Source organism: Jaculus jaculus, chromosome 12 (genome assembly GCF_020740685.1).
Source record: "Jaculus jaculus isolate mJacJac1 chromosome 12, mJacJac1.mat.Y.cur, whole genome shotgun sequence".
NCBI lineage: Eukaryota > Metazoa > Chordata > Mammalia > Rodentia > Dipodidae > Jaculus > Jaculus jaculus.
The window spans coordinates 30,975,209-30,996,950 of record NC_059113.1 but is presented as its reverse complement, the minus strand read 5'-3'; the positions used below and the strand labels follow the sequence as shown (position 1 = coordinate 30,996,950).

General features: G+C 45.7%; 1 protein-coding gene across 4 annotated transcripts in view; it reads right to left on the bottom strand.

Annotated features, from left to right (window-relative positions):
- The window catches only part of Tom1l2 (target of myb1 like 2 membrane trafficking protein), a 167,236-nt gene extending 145,497 nt beyond the window's left edge, over window positions 1-21,739 (bottom strand). For all 4 annotated transcript variants that reach the window (XM_045130688.1, XM_045130689.1, XM_004669044.2 and 1 more), the window contains exon 1: window positions 21,586-21,739. In XM_045130688.1, the coding sequence (XP_044986623.1) occupies window positions 21,586-21,637 (52 nt within the window). In that variant the 5' untranslated portion in view covers window positions 21,638-21,739. The remainder of the gene's footprint in view (window positions 1-21,585) is intronic.
- Window positions 21,740-21,742: the final 3 nt, after the last annotated feature.

Here is a 21,742-nt window from a genome sequence, read left to right as displayed (position 1 = left end):
AGAGAAAGCCAGGGAGTTGGGGATGGAGAGATGGCACAGCAGGCAAAAGCGCTTGCGTGTAAAGCTTCTGACCTGAGTCTGGTCTTCCCTGGCACCCACATGAAGCAGGATGCAAAGTGGTACACATCTCTGCAATCTCAATGCTCATGGCAATCGGAGGCGGAGCCAGAAGACTGCAGGAGCTCACCATCATCAGCAGCAGGAGAGACACTGTCACACAGGGTAGAAAGAGAAGGAGAAAACACCCCAAACTGTCCTCTGACCTCCACACATGCTGTTGTACGTGTGCACCCATTATATGCACACAGCATACTTATATACATGCACATACAAATAAATACTAAAAATGAGAAAATTCTTCCAAAAGAAGGTAGAAGCAGAAGAGAATTGCACTGAGATTATCCTCTGACCTCCACACAAGTGCAATGGCATGCAAATGACAATACACACACACACACACATATTGTTCACATATATATATATATATATATATATATATATATATATATATATATATATATACATATATATACCGATATGCAAATAACATTAGTTAAAAAAAAAAAAGCCAGAAGTGCTTACTTCTTCCCCTAATGCCTGCTCCCCTACATCTTTCAACTCCCGTATAACCCTGTCAATCAAAGCAGCTCATGCTTTATGGTCATGCTGGCTCTGCAGAGGGAAGGAGGGTGTGGGCCAAGGCCAGGCCTGCTCATAGTGGGTGGTAGACAGTGCCTCCCAAAAAGTAGAGTAGGGGTCACATCCCAATGGCAGAGGAGGCTAGAGGAGAAGCAGACCATGAATGGAGAACTGAAGCCAAAGTAGATCAAAGCCAAGGACAGCCAAAGGACACTTTGCTTCACGTCCTCAGAGACCGTTATGGGAGGTTCCTGCATGCATGTCCAACACAAGTGCTCTCAATCTCAGACAGCTGCTCCTGTTCTCGCTCTGCTACACAGGGTCCCCACCTCCCCTCTTCCCAGGGCCAGGTGACATCAAAAATGCAGAGCAGCAGCTGTATAACTCCTTCCAAGAAAACTAGTTCTCCAGTGATGGCCCCTCTCCAGGGTTATACTGCCCACAGTACTACTGAGACCCAGAGCAAAGGGCCTAGAGCAAGAAATGCACCTTCCAGAGCTTCATCTGACAAGAGTCTGTCCCAGCCCCCAAGCCCTTCCAACTGGGTCAGAATAAATGTGACAAACACCCCTTCCAGCAGCTCAGTGTCTCCCAGGAACACCCCGCCCCCTCCTACTCTGATCTGTGCTAGGACAGGCTACGAAAAAAGATCGTGGAGGGCTGGAGAGATGGCTTCGCAGGTAAGGTGCTTGCCTGGAAAGCCTAAGAACCCATGATCAACTCCCCAGTTCTCATGTAAACCAGATGCACAAGCACAAGGTGACACACACATCTAGAGTTCAGTTATAGTGGCTGGAGGCCCCGGCGTGCCAGTTCTCTCTCTCTCACTCACTTGCTCTGTCTCACATAAAAAAAAAAGGCCAGTCTGTTGGGCTTGTCACCCCCCCACCAAAAAAAATCATGGAATAATCCAGGTATAGAGTAAGAGGAATGACATTCTCCGTAAGTGTGGCATCTGAGCCTTACCTTACAGGAGGAGCAGACTCTCCCATGAGACATAAGCATTAGGCAGAAGGGAGAGCCATCCTGGGCAGGAAGAAACAGAAACAAAGGCCCAGAGGCCAGGAGTGTGCCCCTAAAAGATACATACTCTGGGGTGATCAGAAACTAGAAGAGTAGCCATAGGGAGGTAAGGGAAACTAGAGACACTGTCCTCATCCCCACAGGAACTGACTCATGCATCCATGACCAGAGACTATTGATACCCCACTGAAGGGAGCCCTCGGAGGAAAGGGGATGGGGGGGGGGGGGACACAAAAGGACAACCAGATGGGAATACAACCAATTCGTAATATGTCCATACATTAAAGTCCCCAATTAAAAATGGAAAAAGGGGGCGCTAGAGAGATGTCTTAGTGATTAAGGTGCATGCCTTTGAAGCCTAAGGACCCATGTTTGATTCCCCGTTACCCACATAAGCCAGATACAAATGGTGGTGTATCTAGAGTTTGTTTGCGGTGGCCAGTGGCCCTGGCATGTCCATTCTCTCTTTTTCTCTGCCTCTTTCTCTTTCTCTCTCTCCCTCTCTCTAAAGTAAATATGAAAATAAAATAAAATTTAAAAAAACTTTAAATGGAAAAAAAGAAAGAAACCAGAAAAGTGCTCCACACAGTGGGCTACAGATCACTGGAGGGTGACAAGGTGGGTCAGGGTGGCAGTATTACAGAACCCTGGACCTGTCTCTTGAGATTCCCTGGCCCAGTCTTTGTGCTGAGGTATGAATGGGTCACCACTTTCCCAATACTTAGCAGGCTCCCTTTTCTCATGCAGTAGGCCTCAGTTAGGGCCTCAGGTAGCAACAAGGTCCATCAATAATCATCTTGCTTTGATTACATTGCTTTTATTTATCACTATTATTTTGTGAGTGATGCTGGGATCAAACCCAGGGCCTTGAACATGCTAGGGACACAGTGTAACACCGAGCTATGCCTCCAGCCCCTTTGATTCTTTCAGTGTAACTTGGGAGTAATGCCAAGTGAAGCTGATAAAAGTCCTTTATAAGTAAATTTGTCCAAGTTTTTAAAAAGTGAATCAATATAGGACAATAACCTGCAAATGACAGTACAGGAAGCAAATTGTAGTACTTCATAATACACCCCTAAATACACAACCACCTGTTGTGCTTGTTATCATGGCTACTATGTAAAAGAACAGCAGGGCGGGAGAGATGGTTCAGCATTTAAGATGCTTGTCTGCAAAGCCTAATGGCCCATATTTGATTCCTCAGAACCCACATAAAGCCAAATGCACAAAGTGGCACATGCATCCGGAGTTCTTTTGCACTGGCTGGAGGCCTTGGCATGCCCATTTTCTCTCTTCTATCTTCCTTTCTACTTGTAAATAAATAAATAAAAATATTTTAAAAACCAGAAACTAATAGTATCAGTAAAGGTGTAGAGAGATTGGAATCATTGTACGCTTCTGGCATACACATAAAACAGTGGCTGCTTTGGAAAACAATATAGAGGAACCCCAAGAGATTACAAATTGGGTTACCACACAATCCAGTAATTCTGCTTCCAATTACATAGTCACAGGGTCTCAAACAAATGTTTGTAAACCCCTGTTCATAGCAGTAGTATTCAAAATAGCCAACAGGGGGATCTGGGGAGATGCTCATTGGGTAAAGAGCTTGCCATGAAAGCACGAAGACCTGAGTTTGGATCCCCAGAACCCATGTGAAAAATGCCAGACATAGTGATGGATGCCTATAATCCCAGTGCTGGGGAGAGGGAGACAGGGATTCCCAGAGGCTCACTGGCTAGCTAGTCAGCTCTAGGTTCAGGGAAAGACCAAGCCTCAAAGAATAACATAAAGGACTAGAGAGATGGCTCAGCACTTAAGGGCAAGAGGCCCTGGTGCACCCATTCTCATTCTCTCTTTCTCTTTCCTTGCAAGTAAATAATAAAGAAATTTTAATTAAAAAAAAAGACTAGGGCTGGAGAGATGGCTTAGCGGTTAAGCGCTTGCCTGTGAAGCCTAAGGACCCCGGTTCGAGGCTCGGTTCCCCAGGTCCCACATTAGCCAGATGCACAAGGGGGCGCACGTGTCTGGAGTTCGTTTGCAGAGGCTGGAAGCCCTGGCGCGCCCATTCTCTCTCTCTCCCTCTATCTGTCTTTCTCTCTGTGTCTGTCGCTCTCAAATAAATAAATAAAATTTAAAAAAAAAAAAAAGACTAAGGTAAAGAAGTAATAAAAAAATCCCTGACATCAACTTCTAACCTCCACAGGCAAGTGCATGTGCACACACACATGCTCATGCACGCACACATAACACATGTAAAAAATAGCCAAAAGGTAGAAAGAACCCAAGTGTCCATGAGTGCATGAATGGATAAACAAGATGTGGTCCACACATGAAATGGGATATTATTCAGCATTAAAAAAGGGGACTGTGACACTTGCTCCAACATGGATTAGCCCAGAGGACATATGAAATAAATTAAGCTAATCACTAGAAGATAAATCCTGTGTGGTTCCACTGTGTGAGGATTGTTAAGTAGTTCAATTCACAGACTACAGAATGGTGGTTGCCTGGGGGTGGGGGGTGAAGGAAGGGTCAGTGTCTAATAGATATAACATTTTAGTTGGGAAAGATTAAAAAAAAAATCTGGAAATGGCTGGTGGTGACAGCTGCACAAGTACACTAAAGTCATTAAATGTGAATGTACTTACTACCTTAGGACACGGCTGGGTGGATACAGCATTTGCCCTACAAGCATGAGTACTCAATTACCCACATAAAAAGCAGGGCACTGTGGCAAGAGTTTGGAATTCCAGGCCAGGTGTGGTGGCATATTCCTGTAATCTTAGTACTCGGGAGGCAGAGATAGGAGGATCTCCATGAGTTCAAGGCCACCCTGAAGCTACATAGTGAATTCTAGGTCAGCCGGGGCTAGAAAAGCAAAAAAAAAACAAAACACAACAAAAAGAATCTGCAATTCTAGCCATGCCTACCGGCAAGAAGGGAGGCAGAGCAAGAAGAATCTACCAGCAGCTAGCCTGGTGCAAGCAGTAGTGAAAGGTAAGGACTGATACCTCCGACCTCCACATGTGCACCACGACAAAGGTGTGCCCACACTCACACATGAGCACACACACAAAAGAAAAACCATAAAATTTTTTGTAAAAGAATGGTTAGGGTGTGTGGTGGTTTGATTCAGGTGTCCCCCATAAACTTAGGTGTTCTGAATGCTAGGTTCCCAGCTGATGGAGATTTGGGAATTAATGCCTCCTGGAGGGAGTGTATTGTTGGGGGTGGGCTTATGGGCTTTATAGCCAGTTTCCCCATGCCAGTGTTTGGCACACCCTCCTGTTGCTGTGTTCCACCTTATGTTGGCCAGGGGGTGATGTCCACCCTCTGCTCATGCCATCGATTTCCCCTGCCATCGTGAAGCTTCCCCTCGAGCCTGTAAGCCAAATAAACCTCTTTTTCCCAGAAGCTGCTCTTGGTTAGGTGATTTCTAACAGCAATGCGACCCAGACTGCAACAGGGTGACAAACTGTATATTATTTGCATATGTAGTTTACCATTTGGTGGCACACGCTTTTTTTTTTTAATTTTTTTTATTATTTATTTATTTATTTGAGAGCGACAGACACAGAGAGAAAGACAGATAGAGGGAGAGAGAGAGAATGGGCGCGCCAGGGCTTCCAGCCTCTGCAAACGAACTCCAGACGCGTGCGCCCCCTTGTGCATCTGGCTAACGTGGGTCCTGGGGAACCGAGCCTCGAACCGGGGTCCTTAGGCTTCACAGGCAAGCTCTCAACCGCTAAGCCATCTCTCCAGCCCATGGCACACGCTTTTAATCCCAGCACTTGGGAGGCAGAGGTAGGAGGATCGCCATGAGCTCGAGGCCACCCCGAGACTACATACTGAATTCTAGGTCAGCCCAGGCTAGAGTGAGACCCCACCTCAAAAAAAAAAAGAAAAAAGCCATAAGTGTGGACTGGAGAGATGGCTCAGCAGTTAAAGGTGCTTGCTTGCAAAGCCCAATGGCAAAGGCTTGACTCCCCAGTACCAACGTAAAGCCAGACTCACAAAATGGAGCATGCCTCCGAAGTTCATTTGTAGTGACAAGAGGACTTGGTGTGTCCATGTTCTCTCTCTTCTTTCTCTCCCTCTCTTTAATAAGATATTCAAAAAACGTAAGTGTGCAAGAGTTGTTCTGCACTTTGGGGTGTGAATCAAGCAGGAAGCAGCAATCTAACTTCATCAATCTTCTGCAAGGGTGCTGGAGACAAGCAGGAGTGCTTTAGGTCACCTCAGCCCTAAGAAGACAGAAAGCTGTGTTCCCAATGAAAGAGCTGACCACCTACTTGAGGAGTGGAGCCTTCAGCATTACCTGGGAACTGACCCAAAAGGAACCCTGTGCAAGGTAGCATGCAAAGACACAGAGTCCAGAAACGGGCCACACCTGACCTCACAGACCTGCACTGGGCCCCACAGCAAATGAAACGAGGTGGGATGGGGGAAATCAGCAGGTTGTGTCATAGGTCTCACTGGGCTTTGATCCTGTTGGTATGTGATTTTGAGCAAGTCACAAGAAAAGACCATTTTAAGACCATTCCCTTAAAATTTCTAGAGAGAAAACTGCAATATAAGAAACAGTCTCATTTTCAAACACATAAGCAGTGTGCTGTAACTTAAAGCCTTACTGATAGCATCATTACAGAAGAATGTAATTTTTTTCACAGCACTTCAATAGTCCCAAGGAATAAACATAATTTCTCTCCCTCCCACTGGGATATACTCAAGGTAAGTTCTTATTTCTGCTCTGACACATTTTTTCCATGTAGAAAATAGGGAGCTTGGAAATCATGCTGACAGCTGCACCCAACCCCATACCAGAACCAAAGACTGATGGCCACATTCTTCTTTGAAAGAAGGCAAGTGAGGGGTTGGGAAGATGGCTCAGCAGTTAAAGGTGCTTGCTTGCAAAGTCTAGCTGGTCGGGGTTCAATTCCCCAGGCACCCATGTAAAGCTAGACAGGCATTCATTCACTTGCAATGACAAGAGACCCTTGTGTATGCTCTCTCACACACACACACGTGCACAAATAATTAATAAATACCTGAAAAATAAAAGAAGGTAAGTGGGGCTGGAGAGATCGTTTAGTGGTTAAGGCGCTTGCCTGCAAAGCCAAAGGGCCCAGGATGATCCTCCAGGACCCACCTAAGCCAGATGCACAAGGGACTCAGGCATCTGGAGTTCGTTTATAGTGGCTAGAGGAACTGGTGCACCCATTCTCTCTCTCCAATAAAGAAAAATAAAATATTTTAAAAATAAAAAAGAATCAAACTTCAAAAAAAAAAAAAAAAAAAGGAAGAAGAATGAAGTAAGTAAAATCAAGATTCCTGATGCAACAGCATTCCTTATGCCCAGGGTCCACTTTCAGCCAAGCTCTGGTTCCACCGTGCTCCTCACCTGCAGCTCCAGCTGTCCTTACTGGACACCAGCACTCTCACTATGCATCTTCCAATTCAAATTCCCACCCCACCCTACGTGGTGCATTTAAATAGTCAGTTATCCAACACATATGAAGTATATGTGTGTTGTAGAATGCTGGCATGGCATGGCATGGCTATCGCCCTCTTCAACTGTTAGCAGCCAGAAGGAGACTGGCACAAGACTGGGCCCATTAACTTTTCAGTCATGGAGGTGGGAGAGGCTCATGAGGTCATGGTCCTTCCCAGAATTAATTAATTTTTATTTGCAAGCAGAGAGAGAGAAGAGACCGAATGGGCACACCAGGGCCTCCAGCCACTGCAAACAAACTCCAGATGCACGTGCCACTTTGTGCATCCGGCTTTATGTGGGCATTGGGGAGAATCAAACTTGGGTTGGTATGCTTTTCAGGCAAGTGCCTTAACCGCTAAGCCCTATCTCCAGCCCTCTCCCCAGGATTTGGAAGACAGTTAATGTTTGCTGGAGGAGAAGGGCTCCTGAGGCCCCACCCATCCTTGAGGATATGAAGTGTTTGCCCACTGCTGAGAGAGAAACATTGTCTTCAGCCACCCACAAGTTAGACGCCTGTGCTCCTGTAAGTAGCCCCCCTCCCACGCTACTGTAAGTCATCCACTTAAACTCCTCGATCCGCCAAGCTACATTTGCGAGGAATCATTTTTTTGTTGTTTCTGGGACTGTCACCCTACCTGAGGTGAATAGACATGCGTTCACGTCTCCTCACAAAGACTTCACAAGTTGTTCTGGACTACTCTGTGGCAATGGGAGGCCCTAAGCTAGATCGAGAGGAGTTGTAGATTTAAACCAAAAGCAAGAGAAAAGGATCACCACACAGGGGCCATGGCATTCTGCACATAAGGAGGGAGGGAGCAGGAATAGCAGGGTGTGAACAGAGGTCTGCAAGAGAAGAGACAGGAAAGGAGGCTGGTGGGTGAGGGCCTCCTACATCAGCTCACTTGATAAGTGGCTCTCAAGAAATGGAGTGTTCCAGGAGGTTTCTGGCAGATTTGTTTCAAGTGTGAATCACAGAATATAGAAAGGAAAGAAGAATGGAGGAAGGAGACAGACTAAGTGGTACCTGCAAGGCTCAGGCATAACTAGGGTTAGAGAGGTGAAATTAAGAAGGGGAAGCAAATGCTTAGGGCATTGTAAAGAGGACAAAGCTCACCTAAACACCTACAGAAAGGTCTGCTACCAACAGAGGTCCACAGAACCTCCAGATGCCACGTGGTTCCTCACCCTTCCTGATCTCACCACCACAGCAATCTGTGCTATGCTCGAAAGTATGTTAGGAAACTGAAATGAGTGCATTCCATGGCACCTTGTCAGAAATGTGCCATTACAAGTGACATTTTAGGGTGTCAGAGTTAGTCTGGTCTGCTGGTGGATCCAATGTGCCCAGCTGACAAAGTGAGAGGACTGTGACCCCGACAGTTATAGGAATAAACTCAGCCCAGAATGTGAAAATCAAGCTGTTCTTTCTCTCACTTCCAGCTCACTCAGCAGACAATATGGTGGCCTGCTGGCAGACAGCCCTCACTTCTCAACCTCAGCAGCTCCAGGGGATTGGCAGGAGCCCAGACTTCATGACCTTTTATGGTGTCAGGTGGAGAAAACAACATATGACTCCTCAGGGATACAGGAAGAAAGCAGAAAACCTCGTCAAAGTATCACTGGGATGCAGGACAAAACAGCACACACGGACTCCACTCAACTGCACTTCCAGAACAGGCAACACCCATCTAGAGAGACAGAGGTAATATCACTGACTGCCTCAACAGATGTGTTAGACAAAAGCCTGTGTGGAAGGGGCATGAGGGAACTTTTTGAGCCATGTCTTAATATTCCATGTCTTGATGGGATATAGAGTACAAAAAGCATGCATTTATCAAAACTAATGACTAAGGTCTGTACATTTCATTTTCTGTAAGAAACTAAACCTCAGTGATAAATATCAGAAGGCAAGGCCAGGCATGGTGGCAAACACCTGCCAGGCAGAAAGTAGGACTGTCATGAGTTCAAGGCTACCTTGAGACTACATAGTGAATTCCAGGTCAGCCTGAGCTAGAGTGAGATCCTACCTGGAAAAACAAAAACAACAACAAAAAAATCAGAAGGCAGATATGTAATATTTGTTATACACATATAATATAAAATGTATAAATGTATGCATGTATACACACACACACATATATTTCAAAAGAACACAGAATCACTGATGGAAGAGTAAAGATCTTAAGACAAACTAAAAGCCACTGCTGACTTGTGCCTTAAGCTTTAGGTCCAGAAATAAACTTGGAGAACCTGTTGCTCAAATGGGTAAACAGGGAGGCTATGACCTACCCAAAGTCACAAAGTGAATCAGTGGCAAAGTGGTAACTAATCCCAGACTTCCCAAGCCCTAGCACAAGATCCATTTCTCTGTTTGAAACTGGTACCAGAAAAAGTAGATAAAACAGAGGCCAAAGGTGATTTTATGGACTAATTTAAACAATCAAATCTAAAGCTAAGATGTATTCCCCACCAAGTAAAGAGTAACTCAGGAGATAACTTTCAAACAGTAAAAACGTATTTACCTCCATAAAGTTGAGTCAAAAACAGTCTCTCCACTAAATGGCAGACTTGCTACCACCTTTATGAGGCTTCCTGTCATAAATAAAGAGCTAATGACTGGCAAAAGGCTATAAGCCAATGGGAAGACATGGGGTATCATAAAACTGATTCATTGTGGGACCTTGGCAATGCTCCTACTGTGGCAGAAGAAATATACTTGGCCTTTGTCTGGGTTCCTAGCACATAGCTCCTTAGGCCCTTGGAATCAAGAATGGTAAGTGACAGGCTGGAGACATGACTTGGCAGTTACGACACTTGCCTGCAAAGTCAAAGGACCCAGGTTCGATTCCCAAGGACCCACATAATCCAGAGGCACAAGGGGGCACATGTGGCTATAATTCATATGCAGTGGCTGGAGGCCAGATGCTCATTCTCTTAAAAATATTTTTTTAAAAAAGGAATGATGTCAGCCAGGTGTGGTGGCACACATCTTTAATCCCAGCACTCGGGAGGCAGAGGTGGGAGGATGGCTATGAGTTGCAGGCCACCCTAAGTCTACAAAGTGAACTACAGGTAAGCCTGGGCTAGAGGAAGACCCTACCTCAAAAACCAAAGTGTGGGGTAGGGGGAAGAATGGCAAGTATCTTTTGTATATTAATGAGATGAATGTGGCTGGGGTCCCTAAGAGGTTCAGGATAGAGGGTGGTTACCAGAAAGACCAAGGCAGGTTCAGAGGGTTGAGCCCTTCAACTCCACAACCATCCCATCCCAGCCTGGGAAAGAACAGAGGCTAAGGTTGAGTTACCAATGGCCAATGATGCAGCTAATCATGACCACCTAATGAAACCTCCACACAGACCCCTCAGTGATGGGGCTGCATAAGACCAGATAGAGGTGCTGAGAGGGTGGTGGGACCAAAAGAGGGCAAAGAACTTCTGTGCCCCTTCCTCCATGTCCTGTCCCATGTCCTGTTCCCAACTGGCTATTGTGAGTTGTACAATTGTGTCAGTGGGAATAAAGTGTGCTCCCGAGTTTTGTGAGCTATTCAAACAAGTTACCAAGCAGGAGCAAGGTGTCATGGGAAGCTCTAACTCAGAACTCGTCACTTAGGAGCACAGATGATGCCTAAGATTTTCATTGGTGTATGACATGGAGACAGTTGTGTAGGAGTTAGCCCTTATCCTGTGAGGACTGTACCCACTCCAGGTGATTCACCTAGGATTGGAACTGTAAGACAACTGGTTGGTACCATAGAAAAACAAAGACATGTTGGTATCAAAAAGTGTTGTGAGGGCTGGAGAGATGGCTTAGCGGTTAAGCGCTTTCCTGTGAAGCCTAAGGACCCCGGTTCGAGGCTCGGTTCCCCAGGTCCCACGTTAGCCAGATGCACAAGGGGGCGCATGCGTCTGGAGTTCGTTTGCAGAGGCTGGAAGCCCTGGCGCGCCCATTCTCTCTCTCTCCCTCTATCTGTCTTTCTCTCTGTGTCTGTCGCTCTCAAATAAATAAATAAAAATTTAAAAAAAAAAAAAGTGTTGTGAAGCTAGTTTCTCCTATAAAAATGAGAGGGTTGGATCAAGGCAGCTAGCGCCCTTCTATCTGGAACCATGTAATTCATTGGGTTGCTGGTTTAAGAATCTCAGAAGTTGGGGCTGGAGAGATGGCTCAGCAGTTAAGGTGCTTGCCTGCAAAGCCTAACACTCTGAGTTTGATTCCTCAGTACCCACGTAAAGCCAGATGCACAAGGTAACACATGTGTCTAAAGTTCTCTTGCAGCAGCCAGAGGGCCTGGCATGCCCATATTCATTATCTCCCTTTGTTTGTTTCCTTCTTTCTTTCTTTCTTTCTTTTTCTCTGTCTCTGTCTCTCTCTCTCTCTCCCTCCCTCCCTGCCCCCCTTCCTCCCAGGTATGGTGACATACACCTTTAATCTCAGCACTTGGGAGGCAGGGATAGGAGGACTGCTGTGAGTTCAAGGCCAGACAGAGACTAAATAGTGAAATCCTTCCAAAAAAAGAGTCGGCGTGGTAGCACACACTTTTAATCCCAGCACTTGGGAGGCAGAGGTAGGAGGATCACCATGAGTTCAAGACCACACTGAGACTACATAGTGAATTCCAGATTCCAGGTTGGCCTGAGCTAGAGTAAAAACCTACCTTGAAAAACCAAAAAAAAAGAAAAAAGAATCTCAGGAGTTAACATGAGGGATTTTTTACTCTCTGGAAGTCTGGAAGGCAGTAGCAAATTTAGCTTTCAAACTTTCAAGCAAAGCTGGGTATGATGGCCCACACCTTTAATCCTAGCACTAAGGAGACTGAGGTAGTAGAACTGCCACGAGTTCAAGGACAGCCTGGGCTACAGAGTGAATTCCAGGTCAGCCTGGGCTACAGTAAAACCCTACTTCAAAAGAACAAAACAAATAAAAGCAACATCATTTCTCAGGCCCTATTTCCTGTTTTGACTAATGATATGCCAGAACTCTGTGATTCTTCCTTTGAAGAGGAACAAAAAATACTCAACGGAGTCCTATTACAGGGCCCTGTCCTTGTCCCCAGCTCTCAAAGACATACAGCCCCATTCTCTGAGATGAAAGAACCTGTCTCTCAAATTAGGCTGATGGCACACACCTGTAATCCCAGCACTCAGGAGGCTGAGGCAGGAGGATGGCTGTGCCTTGGCTTCATAGTAAGTTCCAAGCCAAACAACCTGGGCTATAAAGTAAAACCCTGCTTAATTATTTTTTAAAGTCTCTCTCCATCACACTTTATTTTAAACTAAAACCCCAAACAGAAATTTTGACATGCCTCCAGACGATAGAGCTTGCACTTCATTAATGATTAAAACAGAAGCTGGCAATGCTATAAAAGCAAGTTGGTCAGTTAGACAACTTGGCATCTATTTAAATTCCCCCTCTTCCTCCAGCCACAATTGTTGTTCTCAAGCAAATTCAAAGAGAAAGTCAAATCCACAGGCCTTCCTTTACCAGGAAGCCCATGGGGTGGCTGAAAGAAGTACGTCCTCTGAACTAACCCTCAGGAACCAGTGGGATGAGAGCTGAATCCTACCAGGGAGACTGGAACTGGTAAATAATTTACAATGCAAAGGAATATCTGAGTTTAAGACAACTGTTTCCACAATTTCAGCCACTACGTTCATGCAGGCTATTGAGCTCTTCAGCTTATGAATTGAGAGCACAGGATCCGGAGTCCACAGACTTAGGTCAAGCCCCTCCTGTGGCACTTACACACCACAGGCATTGAGGAAGGTCCTTCACCTCTAGGTCTAGGGTCCCTGCAAGACAAGAAACTATGCATGCTGCAGGTTCAGTGGTATGTGTTACTTGGGAGACCAGGGTGGGAGGATCACTTGAGCCCAAGAGTTAAAGGCCACCCTGGTAACATACTGAGACCCTGTCTCTTGCTCTTCTCACATATTATATATGTATGTATGTACACATGTATAGATATGTGTGTGTATGTTATGGAGATATACATACATACACATATATAAGGAGAGAGAGAGAGATGGATCAGCAGTATAAGTGTACTTCTTGTGCAAGCATGGGGGTCTGAAGGGGCCTGAGATGAAACTGCAAGAGTTCAAATCTCCAGAACCCATGTAAACAGCTGGACTTGGCCATACACGTAAGTAACCCCAGGCCTATAAGGTGTGAAAAGAGGAGAATCTTTGGGGTCATAAACAGCAAGCTTCAGAATCAGTGAGAGACTGTGTCCCAAGGAAAAGACAGGCCACTGAGTGATAAAGGGGGATATGTGTTGTGCTCCTCCAGCTGCCCCAGGCAAGCACATGGGATACCAGAGGCTAGCACATGGATCACCACATCAGCACAATCATAAACACATTCAGCATACACACCACCCATACCTCACACATGTAAATATATATGTACACACACACACACACACACACACACACACACACACACACACACATAATGATACAGTGCCCCCCACCTTCATGAAAATGCTATTCTTGTACATGTTAGACAGAGCAGGAAAAGGAACAGGCTGACCCTGCCCAAAATGACTTTCTGGTGTTTTGTAACCTGTCCAGGCAATGAAGGGCAAATGCTCTTAGATCCTTATGCTTCAGTGACTCTCGCTCCTTTCCATCTCTGCCGGGGGAGTCACAGCTCCCTATCCTTGACCTTGAAGCAAGCGGCACTCCCCATTGCTGACTTCCCAGTAGGACATGCTCCTTTCCATTCTGGGACTTGGATGGTAAGAGTGGAGAAAGAGCTTTCTGTGACTGTCAAGGGGAGGTGTCCAGCCTCCTGTAACACTAGCCATGCCACTTCCAGAGAAATCTCACAGGGCTGACCAGTGTCACTAAGGGAAGAGTTCAAACAACTTGGCCACCATGTGAAGGAAACAAGTCCTGCACAATAAGGCTTCTATACCATTCCAGCTGTGCCAGGTTACCAATTCTGCCAGCTTACCCACTCCTTAACACCCAGCACTTAAATCCTCTACCAGGAGAGCCCTCCGAACCTCCCTCCCACTTTTCCATGGACCACATTCTCTTGTTGACCAAACTCCTGCTCCTCCCTCGACTGGTACCTCAGTCCCCACCCCCTCTCCCACACACACTGTAATCCTTCTCACCTCTCTCTGCCCAGGGCAGCCTAATATGTGACAGGCTCCAACCTGAGAGCCAGGGTTCTGGGTTCAGACTGCAACACTCACTGCAACCTGTGTGGCCCTAAGTAGGTTACATACCTTTTCACTGTCCTGATTAAAGAATAACAGTACCTCCTCACACCATTGTTGTGAGGATTAAATCACTACAAGATGCTCACTTCAGCCTCTTGTACATAGGAATTTAATACAGAACTTAAAAAGAATAAAGCAAAAGCTGGGCACAGTGGCTCATGCCTTTAATCCCAGCACTCAGGAGGCTGAGGCAGAAGAATTGCTGTGAGTTCCAGGTCAGTCTGGGCTAAAATGTAAGTTCTAGGTCAGAGTGGACTAGAGTGAGACCCTACCTCAAAAAACAAATTAATAAATAAGACAAAAATCTTCTCTTTTTTCTTTCTTTCTTTCTTTTTCTTTTACATAGGGTTTCACTGTAGCCCAGGCTGACCTGGAACTCACTCTGTAGTTCCAGGATGGCCTCAAACTCACAGCGATCCTCCTACCTCTGCGTCCCAAGTGCTGGGATTAAAGACATGTGCCACCACACCTGGATCCAAAAATCTTGTTAAAATATTTATTTATTTGATGGGCTGGAGAGATTGCTTAGTGGTTAAAATACTTGCTTGCAAGTATTCCCCAGGACCCAAGTAAGCCAGCTGCACAAGGTGGCACATGAATCTGGAGTTCATTTGCAGCAGCTGGAGGCCCTGATGTGTCCATATTCTCCGTTCCTCCTTCCTTTCCCCATACCCCCCCTCAAATAAATAAAAATAAAAACAAATACTTTAAAAATATTTATTTATTTGAGAGAAAGAGAATGGGTTTCCAGGGCCTCCAACTACTACAAATGAACTCCAGATGCATGTGCACCTTGTGCATCTGGCTTTACTGGGTATTGGGGAATCGAACTCTGGTCCTTAGATGTTGCAGGCAAGCACCATAACAAGAGCCATCTCTCCAGCCCCAAACAGAAATCTTTTAGCTATTATTACTTCTGGAGGTAATCCCCTTCTCTCTTCCATTCTGTTATTCTGTTCAATCTTACTCAACCACTTTGTTTCATGTGATTTAAGTAACTGTCTGAGCTCTTTGTCAGACTGAACATCCTGGTAAATACTTAGCTTGGTATATACAGTTGGGCAATATGAAACCCATCATTGAATGAATGAATGAAGATCCTCCTACCTCAGCCTCCAAAGTGCTATGATTAAGAGTATGTGCCACCATACCCAGTTTAAGAAGCAAATTTTTTTTGTTTGTTTGTTAAAGAACTGTATGACAAGAGATGAGTCCTTCCCTCCAATATTCTGGGGAGAATTGACTAACTCTTGATTGATGTCTGAATTGAAATGAATACCTGAAGACATTTTACCAGCAACACAAGAAAAACCACAGATACATACAGAGTGTCATGGACCCGACCTGGGGAAATCCTGATGTATAATGTTCAATTCCATCCAACTCCACAGAGTGGTGGGAAGTTGAGATCAAGAAGTAACACCTGGGCTGGAGAGATGGCTTAGCAGTTAAGCGCTTGCCTGTGAAGCCTAAGGACCCCAGTTTGAGGCTCGATTCCCCAGGACCCACATTAGCCAGATGCACAAGAGGGCGCACGCGTCTGGAGTTCGTTTGCAGTGGCTGGAGGCCCTGGAGCACCCATTCTCTCTCTCTCTCTATCTGCCTCTTTCCCTCCCTCTTTCTCTGTCACTCTCAAATAAATAAATAAAACTGAACAAAATTTAAAAAAAAAGAAGTAACACCTTAAAATTTTTTTTTTTTTTTTGGTTTTTCGAGGTAGGGTCTCTCCTTCTAGCCCAGGTTGATCTGGAATTCGCTATGTAGTCTCAAGTTGGCTCATGGGGATCTTCCTACCTCTGCCTCCCAAGTGCTGGGATTAAAGGCATGTGCCACCATTTTGCAGAAGCAGTATTTTAATCTACATTAATTAATTAATTTAATCTACATTAGCTCCTAAGTGTGCCAGCAGCAGCATGGCTTGAAAGCTAATTAAAAATGTGGAATTCTAGGCCCTGCCCCAGACTTACCTAATCAGAAACTCTGAGGGTGGAGCCCATTTGACATACCATTTTCACAAGCCTCTGGGTGATTGCAATGATGCTAATCCATGCAATCTGAGACCAAGAAGTGACACACAGGGCAGCTGCTGAGCGAGCACTGACCAGGAGTGGGTTCTGGGCTTTACTCTGTCACTGACAACTCTCTAAACTTCTTAGAACCTGTATGTCTTTAAGTGATATAGGAACAATAACACCCAGATAACTGAATGTTTTGAAGACTGAATGATAATACTGTGTACAGTTTGGTATTGGTGTTTAATAATTTTAAGTTCCTTTTAATCTCTTCCCATGTATCTCATATGTTTGTAAAGGCTAAATAAAATGATGAGAGGTAAAGAGCTTTGCAAAATTGCTAACTGTCTTAGCAATCAGCATGACAGCTATTTTTGGTATAAATGGACAGGCTAGAGTTCAACAGTTCCAATGCATTATGAAGTAGTCCATGCCCAACACCTTGCAACTGATTAACTACCTTTGGTCTGTTTATTAAAGAACTGTAAGACAAGAGATGAGCCCTTCCCTCCAATATTCTGGGGAGAACTGACTAACTCCTGATTGATCTCTGAATTGAAATGAATACCTGAAGACATTTTACCAGCAACACAAGAAAAACCGCAGATACATGCAGAGTGTCATGGACCCGACCTGGGGAAATCCTGATGTACAATGTTCAATTCCATCCAACTCCACAGAGTGGTGGGAAGTTGAGATCAAGAAGTAACACCTTAAAATTTATTTCAGAAAAGAAAATCAAGAAGTAAAAGTAAATGAATTTTCTTCCTTCACATTTCTTAGCTTTCACATTACACACTGTACAAGGGCATTCTTGGTAGCCAGCTCCACAGGGGCAGACTAGGAGGTCAGCTAAACAGCACCACATTAGAAAGCCCACAAAATTATCCAGGAACCACTCTGACCCAGCACCCCTTCAGAGAGTGTGGTTCCTCTCCTGAGGGCTGTGTGTGGCTTTTTTAAATATCTGCATCCCTACACTTGCCTAGCAAGCCCAAGGCCCTGGGTTCAATCCCCAGCCCCACAAATATTCATAAATGACAGACTGAATTATTCAAGTATGAGCTCCATGACTGGGCATTTTATGAGTGAGAAAATGAAGTCTAGAGAAACTAAAAGTTAATGAAAGTCATGTTTAGTGCTGAATTCAAATCCCAGTACAGAAAAGTAAAGTCATCTTTGATGCTGCACACCCAGAATGAGGCTCCATCTTGTCACTCAAATCCTACTTGCCAATTTTCCCCATTGACACTTTTCTTCCACTCAGACTAGTGAACACAGATGTGCCTATACCCTTTCCCCTCTCACTGTTCATTGAGATGTCCCCAGACCCAGCAGATCCTCTTCTTGGCCTGCTGAGTACCCACTCATTCTTCATGAAGAGCCCTCAGACTCAGGTGACTCACACCTCCACGCCCCTCTCCCCAGCCTCCAGCCTCTTCTGAACTTTTTAGAGCTCCTACAGCTCTGCCCATCATTGGTTTCAAGCAAGCCTGTGTTTTCAGAAAATCCTGTGAGGACAGGGACAGGTATGATGTCCCAGCTCTCCCACCTTCCATCTGAGCAGTCATTCACTCCTCTAAGCCTCAGTTTCCTCATTTCTAGAGTGAAATACAATACAACTTATCACAGAACAAGTATAAGAAGCAAATGAAAGCCAGGAATGGTGGTGCACACCTTTAATCCCAGCATTCAGGAGGCAAAATTGGAGGATCACTGTAAACTCAAGACAAGCCTGAGATTACACAGTGAATTCCAGGTCGGCCTGGGCTAGAGGGAGACCCTACCTCAAAAAAAAAAAAAGAAAAGAAAAGAAAAGAAAGAAAGGGTATGGTGGAACAGGGCCAGGTTCTAACCCTTCTCAGGCCACACCTCCAGAAAGCTTTTTGGTAGGCTTTTAGGTTCAAGTAAATGTGGGCTCAAGCTAAAAGGAGGAGGAGGAGGAAGAGGAGAAGGTCTGGAGAGATGGCACAGTGGTTAAGGCACTTGCCTATAAAGCCTAGAATGTGGGCTCAAGCTAAAAGGAGGAGGAGGAGGAAGAGGAGAAGGTCTGGAGAGATGGCACAGTGGTTAAGGCACTTGCCTATAAAGCCTAAGGACCTGAGTTCAATTCCCCAGTACCCATGTAAAGCTAGAGCATGTGCCTGTAGTTTGTTTCCAGTGGCTAAAGGTCTTGGTGCGCCCATCCTCTCTGTCAGGTAATTAATCCCGGCGCTTGGGAGGCAGAGGTATGAGGACTGCTGTGAGTTTGAAGACTACATAATGAATTCCAGGTCAGCCTGAGCTAGAGCGAGACCCTACCTCAAAAGGAAAAAAAAAAAACTATTAGTACCAAATGTTACAAAAATCAGTTTTACATGTTGTCACAATAGTACAAAATATAATTGTCCATTCTTCATTTATCCAAACCATAGTAACTTATGCCTGGCTACTGGCTACTGGTTACCTGGAAAGAGGGAACCTTCATGATGTTCATGGTCAAGTGTTTTTTATTAGTGACAGTGAACACTGAGGCCTGAAAGGGTATTTTCCTTCACAGGTCCTAAGCAGGTCAGTTGTATCACATATGCTCTCCTGATAGAAAACCCAACCCTGACTTAATTATTCTGTTGTGAACAGATCACTCAACTCCCAGAGCCTCTACGGTGTTCCAGATAGAACATCAAGTGCTGTCAGACATTGTCCTCTTCAAATCGCAGTTCTGTGAGCATCGGTCTCTTCCCTACTCCACTCTCTTTTTCTCTCAGCAGTCAAATGCTCAGAAGGCTTACACAAGTTTTTGAGGTCATAGAGCCAAAAATTGGGCAAAACCAAAAATTCAGTACAGGTTCCTAACACAAGTAGTATGCTCTTTTCACTTATGACATAGCCTTATAGCCCTTATTTGTATTTTAAAAGTCCCCTTCAATTTTTTTTGTTGTTTTTTTTCAAGGTAGGGTTTTACTGTAGCCCAGGCTGACCTGGAATTCACTAAGTAGTCTCAGGGTGGCCTCAAACTCACAGTGATTCTCCTACTTCTGCCTCCCGAGTGCTGGAAATAAAGGCCTACACCACCATACCTGGCCTGTCCCCTTCAATTTCTATCCCTTATCTACATTCTATCCTTTATACCCACCTTGGCATTTAAAAGATAGAGTTTCCTAAAACTAAGGTGGAAGAATTTTTAAAAAGCAAGTTTATTGTCTGGAATTCAAAACCCAACTAACAACTGTGTTTTAGGAATATAGCTGCAAAGAAAGGACACCTGAAGAAGGAAGGAAAACAGGAAAGGTAATAAGGAAGAAGAATCAAGTATCATCTAAGTGGGGAAAGGGCCCAGTGTCTGTGACTAATTATAAAAGACACTGTACTGGCCAGGTGTGGTGGCATATGCCTTTAGTCCCAGCCCTCAGGAGGCAGAGGTAGGAGGATTGCTGTGAGTTCTAGGCCAGCCTGAAACTACTGAGTGAATTCCTGGGCTAGAATGAAACCTATCTTGAAAGAGAAAACAGACACTGTACCAGAAGGGGAGAAATGGCTTCGAAATACTAGTTAACCAACAGAAGTTCACAAACTCCACTAAAGGCTAAAAGGTGTGCTGAAATTCAGAACCAAAGTAGGAAATAAGTCTCAATTGCCTGAGCCAGTCAGACCCATAATGACAGTGCACAGATCCTAGTTCAGAAAAGGTATCTTACCAGTCCTCCATCCAACCTGGAAGAAACCAGTTTTAAAAGAAGCTAATCAACATTCTTAACTGATCACTTGGCATTAGGTCCTGCCTTGGATGAAAAGACAAGCTGCTCACCTATTTATTTACTTATTTACTTGCTCACTTACTTACTTACTATTTGAAGTGCTAGGGATCAAACCTGGGGCCATGCTAACCCATCCTCTACCACTGAACTGTGGCCTCAGCCAGCAAGTGGCTTTTTAAGATAGGAAACCATTCACAGTGGCCTCTTTGAGATTTCTTCATTTATGCCTTCCTCATCCCCCATGCTGCCCATTTCTGGTGCCCTTCCCTGCAAGCCCAGAGCCCCACTATGGGATTGATATGCCCAGCTGAGTACTGCTCTGTCTACACCTCCAGCAAGAGATTGCAGCTTTGCTAACTTAATACTGTGAGGAATAAAAGTCAATATACAGGGCTGGAGAGATGGCTTAGTGGTTAAGGTGCCTGCCTGGGAAGCCTAAGGACAAAGGTTCAATTCCCCAGGACTCACATAAGCCAGATGCGCAAAGTGGCGCATGTGTCCGGAGTTCATTTGCAGTGGCTGAAGGCCCTGTGCAACCATTCTCTATCGGCCTCTTCTCTCTTCCTCCCTATCTCAAATAAATAAAAATGTTTAAGTCAATATGCAGAGACTACTACAAGGAATACTGGAACTTGAAGTGTCTCACCACATCTCATGCCATAGTCAGCGAATTCCAAAGCAGAAAGGGCATGAGGTCATGAGAAGAGTGCCTGGCAAAGTTTACTGGCATCTAGGTTCCCTGGTTGTAGTGGAGTACTTATCACCAAACAAAACGGTCTTCCTTCTTTCCTGGGAGGTTCATGCAGGTGTGCCATTCCCCTGCCAAGATGGTCACCTTCCCCAAAGGCCTCCTCATCCCATTCTCTCCTATGGCCTGGCAGAGTTGCAGCTCAAATTAGCAAGTTGTGGAGGGAGGGAAATTTTCTGTGAGGGTGACCAGTCTGAGAGCCACTGGTACTAAAGAGCAAGGACGCGGGGGGGGGGGGGGATAGTGGGGGGGAGGTTGAAGGAGTTGAGTGACATCTCACAAAGGCGCTGAGAGAATGAGGCCCTGAGGACAGTGGCAGCCAAAATGCCCGCCTGGAGAAGGGTGCTGGCAGGCAGCCATATCTCCCAGTAGGGTAAAGTAAGCAGACCAGTATTTGGTACCATCTCTACTCCGTGGTCGTCTCCTGGCAGGGTGGCACTTGTCATACTGAAGGGACACCAACATCAGGCAGAGGCCCTCGCGACAAGGATGCCCGATCCACCTGTAAGATGGCACCGCTTCCTGGCAGGGGCCCAACCTGCACGTGAGGTGGCACCGGCGCCCGGCAGAGGCCTGAAAACAAGGATGCCCGGCCCACCTGTAAAGGGCCATCGGCGCGGGGCAAGAGGCCCGCGGTCCTCACTTAGCCGGGTCAGCCTCGGTTGTGGCCCACCCAGCGTCCGCCCCACGCGCAGCCTTACCGAGACACTGCCCCACAGGGGTGCTGAACGGGTTCCCCAGGAGGAACTCCATCTTGGGCAAGGCAACTCGCAGCGGCCGGCCGGGATGCCCTGTCTGTTGCCTGGGACCTCCGCGGTGCGCCGCCTCGCTCTCGACCTGACTGACACTTGCCCCTGC